Source organism: Copidosoma floridanum, unplaced genomic scaffold, assembly GCF_036245765.1.
Source record: "Copidosoma floridanum isolate Cflo_tuat_1 unplaced genomic scaffold, Cflo_Japanese_pri ptg000024l, whole genome shotgun sequence".
Lineage (NCBI taxonomy): Eukaryota > Metazoa > Arthropoda > Insecta > Hymenoptera > Encyrtidae > Copidosoma > Copidosoma floridanum.
In genome coordinates, this window is record NW_028321901.1 from 9,716,079 (window position 1) to 9,729,484 (window position 13,406).

The 13,406-nt window shown below is 33.4% G+C and overlaps 1 protein-coding gene across 1 annotated transcript in view; it reads left to right on the plus strand.

Annotated features, from left to right (window-relative positions):
- LOC106647246 (aminoacylase-1) overlaps positions 1-13,406 on the plus strand; it is a 339,762-nt gene that overhangs the window by 187,967 nt on the left and 138,389 nt on the right. Inside the window, exon 4 of the mRNA XM_023391872.2 lies at positions 3,504-3,794. Coding sequence (XP_023247640.2) covers positions 3,504-3,794 — 291 coding nt within the window. The remainder of the gene's footprint in view (positions 1-3,503; positions 3,795-13,406) is intronic.

Consider the following 13,406-nt stretch of genomic DNA (forward strand, 5'->3'; position numbering starts at 1 on the left):
TTTCGAGGACATTGCTTATCAATTTGTATAAACTATCCTTATATGTGATCTTACTAATATATAAAGCAAAGTCGCTAAAACCGTTGTAATCGCTAACCGCGAAAACTACTGAACCGATTTTGCTGAAATTTTGCACACTGATTCATGATACTTCCTAGATGGTTTTAGTATAGTTTTTATCTTAAAAAATTAAATAACAATAGCAATAAATGAGCTCAAAGTTTTGCAAAAATACGCCAGCTTTTCACTTTAGTTCAGTAAAATCCGCTAGGTGGCATCGACATAAAATCGAAGCTACCTGCAACATGATTAAATAAGTGTGGTTATAATAGGCCGGAGCGTCTCGATAGTGATGTAGTCGAGCTTCGGCAGTTCAACGAGCTGTATAGAGAATGCTGATGATAGTCTTGCAGCTAGGTATCCCGGTTACGGATGACACTCTTTTGTGAGGGGAAAGGGACCTATAAGTGTCGATTCACCATGAATCTCGACGAGTGCAATAAAATAGAAATTCATTCCAACCGATGACATCTCTGGCATAATACCAGGAGACATACCTAGCCAGAGCACAATCTGCACTAATTTTTCAGGGTTGTGTGGCAGTCCCACCATCCCGCCTGGAAGAGTTAGAGAATTTTTTGCTACAAATGTAAGCCAGGGAAAACATCTCTGAGGGTCACGGGCAGCCACAACGGCTACCTTCTTGGTCGTCGCGTCCCCAACGCGCTTACCCAAATGTTCCCGTCTAACGATGAGCGGTTGGTTATCCAGGGAACGACCCGAAGACGAGATATTCTTTGGTCAGCGTACCTCCCTTTATCACAGTCTCCGTACATAGAGACTCCCGGCGTAAGAATCAAGCTACCCGTAGCCAGCTCTTCATCATCAGGAATAATATTAAGAATAGCCTGGAAGTTTCACCACTGGCGCTTTTTAGGGCCATTATAAGTGTTTACGTTCCCTACTTAACCATTAATTTCATCGGTTCTTTTTAGGATCCACCTAAGTGTAAACTATCTTGCCAACAAATACATTTTTATTACCATTTCCGGAAGCGATTCATCGACTAAAAGACAATTTTAACTAAAGACGGGCACTATTAAACCAAGTCAGCCATTCACTAGCAGACGTCACCTGCGGAGTTGTTCTTCGCAAGGCTGGAAAACCTGGTGACCGATGACCCTATATTACCCTCTCGACTCTAAGCATTCAACCAGGAATCACTGATCCTCTCCAAGGTCTGCGCTGGGCAAACCTATAACAGCTATGAAGGAAAAAAAACTTGAGCAAACGGGACAGCCTCCACTGGACAAGTATCACTAACCAATCACCCCATCTAAGATCACCAAAACAACTAAATCTGCAAATAAAAAGGTGCTTTAGACACCAAAGTCTTTGACGTTATACCAGGAGACGTTGGGAAAGAGCACTACAACTAGCCCCAAAGCTTTGGACTTTGTAATTTTTCTCCTGATCAGTCTGGGTTTTCAACAACAGGCCAGAGAAGATCATCCTGAGGTATCCAGGCAGTCACTATTGCTGTTAACTGCAGTCAAGAAAGAGTTAACTTAAGAAGCTCACCGGTCTTTTTTAGGGCCATTGGACGTCGAACTACCTTGCCAACAAATATATATTAGAACTTAACAAAGTTAACAGAAAACAGCTTTTAGGTGTCACGAAAATTTTAAGCATGCCAAAAGTCGCAAGAGGGTGAATTGGAAGAAAAACTTGAAATGTATCTAATAAATACAATTTTACTTAGGCGTCAAGAAGCTGACACAGAAAATTTATCGAGATTGAAACAGCAGCGTCAAAATCGACAACTGAAGAGTCCATTACGTGAGAGATCAGCTTTTCATTGTACCCTCGCAGCAATCTCTGAAATCTTTAAAGATCCTACTTCAGGTTTTTAAATAAGTAGAAAATGTATTTGTGTTTTTGTGGCAATAAAAATGTAGGGTTTATGGTCCAGGACTTTGTTGCTCTGGTAATTAAGTTGTGAGATATGAGAAAAAAAATTTTTTTTTAATATAAATTTTTTAGGGGTTCTAAATCTTAACAGCTTTAAAAAATAGCCTTTTTCGTGGATTACACGGGAGAAACTGTAAATTAACGGCTTCTTATGGCCACCGATTATTTTATGGCATAAAGAACGCACGGTACTTTTTAGCATAATTTTTTTTTTGAATTCTTACACCTTATTATTTGACCAAATAAATAACTACATGGATTCCTAAAAAATATGTTTTTAATAAGAAGATTTTTGTTCTGAGATGTGTCAGGAATTTGTGTAAAATTTTTTAACTGAAAACGTTTCACATTACCTGTCAACACACAACGGTGTTTTATTTAGTAAGTCTCGGGCGAAGCCGAGACGGGGGGCTGGTAGTAAAAGGTTATATCTACGTCAACATCAACCACCACATGGAGCAGACGAAGCTTTTGTTCGGCTCTGCATGCATGCAGTGGAAGTAATAATACATATGGCTATGATCATGACTATACCTATACATGTTATTGACTTTGTATGCTATATTAAGGAGGCTTGGACGTTTGGTGTCGTATCTATTGAGGGGCCCCTGTAGGGTACTTGTCATACAAATGATTCTTTGTAATATTTTTTTTATAATTATTTTGATTATACACATGTGTGAACAAAATAGCAATAATACGCGGAAAAGTCATAGGGAAAATCGATATTAAAAAATTTATTCGTTTTTCCGAGGTACTTTGTGTAAAGATGACGGCCCTGCCACGATAAAGCTGACAACACTGTACTCTCTTGCTCTCATCTACTATTATATACCTCTACTTGTGTTAGACTTAAATTTTCATGCTTGCATGTTTATGAATGTACAGCGCATGCGCACTTACAGTATCTGAATAAAACAATTCTCATGTTCGATGTTTTCCTCGCTATTTTCTCAAAATTTAACGTGTTGATCCTATTCTTTTTTTTAAATAATAGATTCCTTATACTTTCAAGTACATGTACCAATTTAATTTGTGGGCCCACAGCTTTTTATTGCGGTACGGTAGTCTATTGAATTTCGGGTTCCGTAAGGTTGCGTGTTAAAATGACGAATTTTTACAAGCGATTTTCTCGAAAATAAATATGTTGACCTACCTATTTTGTTTTCCTAAAAAAATCTAGCAAACTTTATCTGTATAATCTCGGAATTTTAGACCTAGCCAGCATTTAATTCAAAATCGCCCAAGCCTCCTTAAGCCTCCTTAATATAGTACACAATTTGTTTAGAGTCAACTGAATTTTCTCTATGAATTTTCTCTGCACTATGCACCATGTACACAATTTATGTATGTATACATACACCTACAATCCATGAAAAAGTTACTGAAAATTCTCATTCGTGTCAAAAAAAGTTTGCCAAAAAAATTAATAAAACTGTACTCCGAAATTCTTATATAAATAAAATGAATACAGTTCTGTTTATCATGAAACAATAAGTTTTGAAATCACAAATCATACTCATGTATTCTAGGGTGGTGTTCAAACAAATGTTATTCCAAATAATATAACAGCTGTTTTTGATATTCGCTTGGATCCTGAAGTAAATCATGATGATTTCGAGTCCATGTTACAGAAATGGTGTCAAGAAGCTGGCAAAAATGTTCACTTCACTTTTGAAGAAAAAAATAGATTTGTTCCAAGTACTAAATTAGATAATAGTAATCCGTACTGGATAGCTTTTAAAAAATGTTGTGATGAACAAAATATCAATTTAGATATAGGAATATTTCCAGGAGGTACTGACAGTCGATACATACGAGATGTAAGTAAATAATTTAACTTATTATAATATCATAAAAGTATGCTACAAATTCATTCAATTCATTCATTTCAACAAACAAAACAAGTGATAATTCAAATTGTTATTTATATTATAGTTGTGTCCCACCCTCTATAACTATTTTTGTATTTATTGAAACTGTTCACAAATATTTGTACTGCTCTTTTATTATTTTTCACTAGTTCTCACTCTTCCATGATACAATTCTTATACGACTAGTTAAATAAATACAATGACCGTATGAGTCATGTGTATGATTTCTTGTAAATTTAATGCCTATTGACCAATATATAATAGTTGTCAGGTAAATTAAATAGAAAACGCAACTAGCGTTTATACGACGAGAAATGTGGTGTTAAAAAAAGGATTATAGCTATACTAAAAACCATTATATTTTTTAGGAAAGCTAAGACATAGACTTACCTGATGACGCAAGTTCTTACGGTTAAAGTCATTTTTATTATATTTTAAATGATGATTATTAGGTAGCAGTCCTAAAAAAAATATTATATGGCATAATAAAACTTACTATGTCTAACATAGTAAAAATTGTGATGGTATAATCTTTACTATACAACATAGTAAATTTTATTGTAATCCTTTTAAAATATCTCACATTTGAAAGTAGAATTTGCTGTGTGACATAGTACAATTTCTCATTTCACTGCAATGCTATTCAGTACAGTAAAAACTACTATGTTCTACAATAATTTTATACGATATTTATAGGTATACACGCCTATTGAATTTCAAATTTGAGGTTATACTAGTGTAAAAAATATGAGAAATATACGTTTTTGATTCACAAGAGCTAAAAATTGATACTTGCCGACAATTAATGTTGAATTGACTAACAATCCGTTGTCCTACAGAAGCCGCTTTGATTTTTAACTGTATTAAGTGTATCATAAACAGTACACGTTCCCACATAATCTTTATTGATACTATCGCAGACGAATTGTGTTATGGTCTACTGGTTACGAAGTCTGATTCGGAATCCAAAGGACAGAGGTTCAATTCACGGTCACTGTTTTCAAATAAAAGTATTTTTTTAAATACATCACTATCTATAATCTTAAGGAAAAAAAATATATGAACAGAAACTATATATCTCAAAGCATAATCTTTTTACCCCAAATTTCAAATAGATAAATTGTTTAGATTTTGTTGATCTTATAGGGTGAAATAAAAACTTAAATCACTTGATATTAAGTAAAAACGAGAAAATGTTTTTGCTGTCCTGATGCAGAAACTTGAAAAAATTCATTTTAAGTTGTAAGAAAATTAATATTTAGTTAAATACATATATAATAACTTTATTTACGTCAGGCAATGAAAATACATACATATTCTAAATTCACTAAGCTTATTATGCAAAGTATCGCTCATTAATTGACGAACAAGTATTGATGTTTTTAAACTTAATCAATTTAACAAATAATCAATGAAGACATCTTTACATCATTATTATATCGTAGTAAACAGATCTTAAAAAATATTTAAAGTTTTTTCTAAACTCTCTTAAAGACATCACTGTAACGTATAGTACTAAGCAGTTACCAATATAAAAAAATATTTTTAGGTAAGTAACTTAAGAGCATGCATATTATGCTCTACTATACTGGCTTACCTCGATTGCAGATTTTAATTTTACATGGTTTTGCATGCTTTCCAAAATTTACAACTTTTATCTAGGGATAAATGTGGGTATATTACTGACACTTTTGCATTTAGGACATACGTAAAAGCTTACAATGTAAGCATGTATTGATATATAAACTTTATTTTTTGTTTAACTAAAAGCTTTTGTACTTGGTTACCATATAATAATTATTTAAATGATGAAAATTGGAACGTACAATTATAATTAAACTTTTATCAAGTAGCCAAATGCTGGTGTTACTGCCATTGTATTTGTATTACTGACACCTAATTACTGCCTCTACTTTAATTACTGTCATCTCGATTTTTCAATAGTGTGAAACTGGATGTTCATGAATTAAAGAGTGCGTAACTTCAGAAAAAATCAACAATAGTTCATTCATAAATTCTGAAATAATAATTATTTTTTTTAATGAGCTATTGACATTTCAGTCAACATTTAGTAAGATTCGTTCATTTATTAAAATAGTCAATAATTATAAAATAATATTTTATAAAGACCTCAAACTCATTAATGCTTATAACTAGACTTTTTTTCAAAAAATTTAACTTTCACGTACAAAAATTAATAATTATAAATTTGTAACAGTGTAATTGCTTCTGCAAATTACTGATTTGTTTGGTCAAACGATCTTTTTTTTTGGATTTTAATACATTACTTTTTGTTATCTTATGTTTTTCTTCAAATTGTATGACTAGTTGTTGTTGCTTTACTAATTTACTTTTTTTTTTTTCAATCCTAATTTTACTTTTTCAAATACTTCCTGCCTTCTTTTTTTTCTTTCTTCTTGCTCTTTTTTCTTGAATTCCTGATTTTCAACTTTAATCTTTTTTTTTGACAAAACAATCTTCTCCTTGAAACATTTCTGTGTCGGTTTTTTTTCAACTGCTTGTTGCCACAATGGACCAGATATATATATATAACAGATAAAAGCTTTTTTTTTGTTCTGTCTTTTGCTACTCAAGTAAAAGATATTGTTATTAGGCCCTGTAAATATTCAGAAACTGAATCTATAAATTGTCTTGAGTTGTTTAGGTGTTATATTTTACAAAGTTTTATTTGGAAAATTGAATTGTGATTCAGTTAAACTCAAAATTGTAACTGTTTGCATGTCTGTATTTTCAGTAGGAGTATGAATTTTTTTTTCTTCATTTTTGGATTTTGAATGTAAAAGTGGGAATGATGTTTTGGGATATTTAAAAAAAGGTTTTATTATAATACAAGCACCAATAGCGTTTCAAGATAATAGCATGATCTGAATAAGTTTTTTTTTGTTTTTCTACAGTAATACGTACCTATGTGTAACAAAAATTTTAATTAAAAAAAATTAAGTAGACGAGAAATTTTTTTCCTTTCATTTTCCTAGTAGATGCTTATACTATGAATACGTAGGAAAAAATAACGCAAAAAAATGAACTTAACAACTATTTTGTCACGTTCACGTAATATAATGATAGGTTATGTTTCACGATCAAAGCTAAAGAAAGCTGATGGTTATTGTATAGTAATATAATCACAGGCACTGAAACTGTATGCAATACTATCATTTAAATGAAATAAAATGCAAGTGATCAATAAATTTAATATTGTGTTGAATTACTATAAAACAACAACAATGACTTTATTTGCCTATAAATTTTGAGCGTGATTTACGGATAATGTATTTATTAAAAGTTACTTGAAACTCATTAATTTTATATGATGGACTACACTTTTCAAATGTCAACAGGCTTGCATACAATTAATAATTATTAAAGTCAATTTATGATGAAACTTTTTATATGCAACTGCGATAATTTTATCTGCAATGATACATGTTCACTGTAACATTTTTTTAGACATAATATGTAATTATTAACAATTACTATTCGTCACTTTATCAAAGTGGCAGTTATTGCATCACTGTCGGTAGTTCCTACATTTACCCCTACTTATGCATATTAGGATTTCAATTTTTATTGGTTATAGCCCTTGTGATCTTTTAGACAGATTTCAAATTTTAAATAGAGTACTACACAGTTTCGTCGCCCTGCTACTTTTTTTGAAACTATACCTTTTCTAGACAGCAATACGAAAGCTCTGAGAGTTATTTAATAAATGCAGTTGCATTTTTCAAAATGTATGCTTTAACCTGCTTATTTTTGTATTGATAAAAGTTTTGAAATAGCGTACAATAAACAATAATCTCATTAAATACTGTCAGCTTTGGCGCTTCGAATCAGCAGTATATAAAAGTGGCAATGAGCGAGGATAGCAGACTGATGACTGTAAATACCTTACTTCCCGAGTGGAAACTGTATTACTGTGAAACCTTGCTGAACTTAGCCTAATTCCAGCGATTCGGACCTTTAGCAAAGTTTGGCAGCGTTCGGTAGAGTTAGACAGAGTTATGCAGGGTTAGGCAGAGTTAGGCAAGGAATGGCAGAGTTATTAAAGATTTGGCAAATATAGGCAGTAATTAGAAACTTTATGCAAAGTTACGCAAGGTCAGTCAAATTTAGTTGCAAGGTAAGTCAGGCTGAGTCAAGAAAAATGAAAATTAACAATATTAGAATTAAAAATATAAACACTAGATTCGTTTGATAGAGAGGTTCCGAGCGCTGGGAGCGCTCAGAGTGCTCTGAACCCTAGTCCGAACACGCGTTTTTGCTCCGACCGCTCCGAGCGCTCCAACTGCTCCACACGTGATTATAATTAGGCAACCCAAAAAAGCCGTAAGAGAGCCAGCTATGAATTATCTTAACCTTCTGTCTGTAGATAATTTACTTATACTAGATGAAAAGTAAACCGGACACTACTACGGATGTTTTTGGTCACCTGGGCCAAAAGCATGTGTGGAGCAGTTGGAGCACTCGGAGCAAGAACGCGTTTCCGGGCTATAGAGTTCGGAGCCCTCCGATCGCTCCGAGCGCTTGGAACCTGTTAATCGAACAAATCTACTATATTTTTTCAGTTTTTATTTATTTATTTTTATTACCTCGTGTTGGTTCCCTGCATAGAGTTGGAGGGGAGAGCTGGCGCTGGCTGTCACTTTAACACGAAATTTTATGGAAACTAGGGTATAGTGTCGCTGGTGCCTGCCATGGGTACTATTTGCTTCCATAAGATTAAACATGGGTTAGGGGTATGAAATAAGGGCAGCACGATGTTTGAATGGAGGCATGGAGCTAATAAATGTGTTAGATGGCGTTTCTGGAAGTGTACACATAAAAAAATCCAAAATATAATACATGTACTCCATACACAAATAAATATCTACGTTCACAAACTTTCACACAGAACCGTATCTCACTAAATGGGACTAGCACATATTTTTTATAAATAAATATACAAATTAGTCTTCTTTACTTGTATTTGAGGTGATTACTTACCAACTTTTTTTTAGCACTAGAAATAGAGTTTTTATGATGGTTAGTAGATATTTCTTATACTCTTTCTGAGATAGAAAAAAATTACTTAAAAAAAATAATAAACGTTAATAGTATTCATAAATGTACAAAATATTCTAGAATTATTTATTATAACTAAAGATATACAACCAATAAATATTTAAGATAGCAGAAAAAAAATTATTTTAATGTTGAAATTACAACTAACGATTGCGGTATTATAACAAACGTACACAAAATTGATTATGAAAGTTTTTAAAAAGTTATTACTTTTATTAAAAAGCTTACAAAATCTAACAATTTTTTTTAAACGCATGACACACGCATGTTTCTCATTAAAATTATGTCGATAAACATCAGAAAACGCACTTAAATGTCATAGAACCATCTATGTTATTAAGATCTTGTATACTATCGCAATTTAATAAGATAGTAGAAGATATGTATTACTAACATTAAATAACGGTGCGCTAAGCATATACTGTAACCGGTATATTAAAGTTTAAAGATGATATGATTGTAATGTATTCATTATATATTTGGCAATAGCCCAATATACCAAGAACCCTATAAAAATCAAATATTAATTTTTATGTATGTGACCGCAGTGTGCCGAGATCGTGCTGAGAACTCGCGCACACTTGTGCGCAGCCGGCCTCTGATTGGCCGAGCGACTGCGCGTCGTTTGAACGTACAAAACTCAAAGACACAGCGCTCAAAGCCCGAACACATGAAACCCAAATGCCTAATCCCCAACGACCCAGTGCACTTACTTGGCCGCACTTTTATTTTATTTATTAATAAAAACAATCTCAAGCGGCTAATCCCCAACGACCCAGTGCGCTTACTTGGCCGCACTTTTATTCTATTTATTAATAAAAACAAACTCAAGCGGCTTATCCCCAACGACCCAGTGCACTTACTTGGCCGCACTTTTATTTTATTTATTAATTACCGAAATCCCAAGCGGCTAATCCCCAACGACCCAGTGCGCTTACTTGGCCGCACTTTTATTTTATTTATTAATAAAAACAATCTCAAGCGGCTAATCCCCAACGACCCAGTGCGCTTACTTGGCCGCACTTTTATTTTTTTTATTAATAAAAACAATCTCAAGCGGCTAATCCCCAACGACCCAGTGCGCTTACTTGGCCGCACTTTTATTTTTTTTATTAATAAAAACAATCTTAAGCGGCTAATCCCCAACGACCCAGTGCGCTTACTTGGCCGCACTTTTATTTTATTTATTAATTACCACAATCCCAAGCGGCTAATCCCCAACGACCCAGTGCGCTTACTTGGCCGCACTTTTATTTTATTTATTAATAAAAACAATCTCAAGCGGCTAATCCCCAACGACCCAGTGCGCTTACTTGGCCGCACTTTTATTTTTTTTATTAATAAAAACAATCTCAAGCGGCTAATCCCCAACGACCCAGTGCGCTTACTTGGCCGCACTTTTATTTTTTTTATTAATAAAAACAATCTCAAGCGGCTAATCCCCAACGACCCAGTGCGCTTACTTGGCCGCACTTTTATTTTATTTAATAATTACCAAAATCCCAAGCGGGTAATCCCCAACGACCCAGTGGGCTCACTTGGCCGCACTTTTATTTTATTTATTAATAAAAATAATCTCAAGCGGCTAATCCCCAACGACCCAGTGCGCTTACTTGGCCGCACTTAAATAAAATAAAAGTGCGGCCAAGTGAGCGCACTGGGTCGTTGGGGATTAGCCACTTGAGATTGTTTTTATTAATAAAAAAAATAAAAGTGCGGCCAAGTAAGCGCACTGGGTCGTTGGGGATAAGCCGCTTGAGTTTGTTTTTATTAATAAATAGAATAAAAGTGCGGCCAAGTAAGCGCACTGGGTTGTTGGGGATTAGCCGCTTGAGATTGTTTTTATTAATAAAAAAAATAAAAGTGCGGCCAAGTAAGCGCACTGGGTCGTTGGGGATTAGGCATTTGGGTTTCATGTGTTCGGGCTTTGAGCGCTGTGTCTTTGAGTTTTGTACGTTCAAACGACGCGCAGTCGCTCGGCCAATCAGAGGCCGGCTGCGCACAAGTGTGCGCGAGTTCTCAGCACGATCTCGGCACACTGTGTGACCGTACATGCTATATAAAAATGTTTAATTAACATTAGGTCTATGTTTTACTACAGGTTTAATACATTGAAAGAAGAAAGTGTGTATTTACTCCTGCACGTGTGGATGAATTATAAATTTAGCTATTAAACTTCAGTCTAGAACTGTCATAACTTTGTTTAATTCTACTCAACTTTACCAAACTATACCGAAAATCGCCAGATCTTGCCTAAATTTTCCGAATCTTTGCCGAACCTTGACTAACATATGTTTGTTAAACTTTACCTAACTTTGCCAAACTTTGCTAAAATCTGCCAAACTCTGCCTAACTCTGCTAAAAGTCCGAATCGCCGGAGTTTGGCAATGTTTGGCAGAATTTGGCGAAGTTTGCCAGAGATTGGCAAGGTTTGACAGTATTATAGTTTCCACTTGGGTTGTTATCCGATATAAAAACGATTACCTGTACCAGCAGATGCTTATAAAAAAGAGAAAGTAGTGAAATCATTTTGGTATTTTTGATTAGCAAAAAATGCACTCAAAGTTTAATAGCCATAAAGCTTGGAACATAATCTCTTAATTTTGCTTCCTCACAGGAAAAGCTTTGTGCTAAACTAAAAATCAGCTGTTAAAATAATTGAAATTGGCTGTACAGCGATCGCGACATCTGATTTCCAGATTGCAGGCAACAAAAAAAGTTTATTAAACAGATTTGAGTGTGCTCAAGTTTAAAATACTTACGTTAATTAATTTTTTATTAAAGTGTACACACATCAGGGTCTATACTATGTCTTTAATTTTATTTCTTCTGTATGTACCTCTCAACTAGTTAAAATGTATCTAAAATTTTCAACGTTTGAAATTGTATCCCGTCTAGCAGAAATTTCGTCAAAGCAAAGCGTCTTTTAACTACATGCTGGTCATGAGTATAACTTACCACAAGTTATCAAAAAGAAAAGCTGATTATAGCAATGAAAAATTTCGTTTCAAAACAGCTGAGATTATTCATAGATCTATTGAAAATTGTTAAAGAAATCAATGAAAGTGATAAAATACCGTACATGGAATATTCTTGCATAGCCATTTTAAGTGAAAAATGCAAATACATCTAGCAGCATTATTATTTTGTAGCAGATATATAAATTATAGTAAGTTATTGTCAGAACTCTGTTGACTAAAGTGATTAAATTTTTAATTTTATGTATGACTTGAATATCTCTGACATCAGAGATTAGAAGGGAGATTGACAATGGGCGTATATAGGAGAGTGTGTCGCTTTTTTCCACTGACTCGAGCGCACCGTTACGGCAGATCAGTCGAACTATCCTTCCTGACAAATCTCACCTGAGATCCCAGGTGAGATCTCATGCCAAATTCTCATCTGAGATGTCAAGTGAGATTTCTGAAAGAAAAATAAAGAAAAAAATTTTGTGCAACGATAATAATGTATACATTATTAGAATGATTACCTAAAATATCAACAGTTATAGGAAAAAAGAAAAAAATAAGTTCGTCTTATATGGGACACGAACTTGAGCCCCCAGTTTATTAGGCAAGCATCTTACCGCTTGGCCAGAGTGGATGAGATACTAGTCCGACAATTTAGTCTACATAAAGTGTAAGTACTATGTGTAATTGTTTTTCTTATTCATAACTGAACCATACAATTATCAAAAGATATAATTTTTCCCAATCTTAATTCTGATAGTTAACCATGGTTAAAGATAATATTCAGGAACATTCTTTTCTTCACAAACAGAATTATCTCTCTTACAGTTACTCTTGAGGGGGCTTTATATCCAAGTAAGGCATAAGTTTTTAATAATTATTATAAACGTTTATTTAAGTGTATTGAAAATGAGAACTGCAATGTAAAACAGGAGGACTTGATGTGTTGTGAATAAATTATTTTTGAAAAATTCAAATGGCATGAATATATATTATCTTATTTTGAAAAAACACTTATAAAAGTTGGAAATCCTTAAAGCTATTCATGTTATTCCAACTTTTCCAACTGATTATACTCCTTGAAGAATTTCAGATGAAGTCATCACTGGAAATTTGTTGATACAATTCATGTTTAGTGAGTTAAATGTAATGATTTTCCGAAAATGCAAAAAACGAGTGGAAACTCACAGTTTCGTACAAACAATTGCATCCAACTCATTACACATGTATTGTATCAAAAAATTTACAGTAATTACTTTATCTGAAATTCTTCAAGGAGTATAATAAGTTTGAAAAGTTGGAATAACATGAATAGGTTAAAGGATTTCCAACTTTTATAAGTGTTTTTTCAAAATAAAATAATACACATGCAAGCAATTTGAATTTTTTTAAAATAATTTATTCACAACACATTAAGTCCCCCTGTTTTGTATTGTAGTTTTTCTTTATCATTAAATTTAAATAAACATTTATGATAATTATTAAAAACTCATGCCTTACTTGGATATAAAGC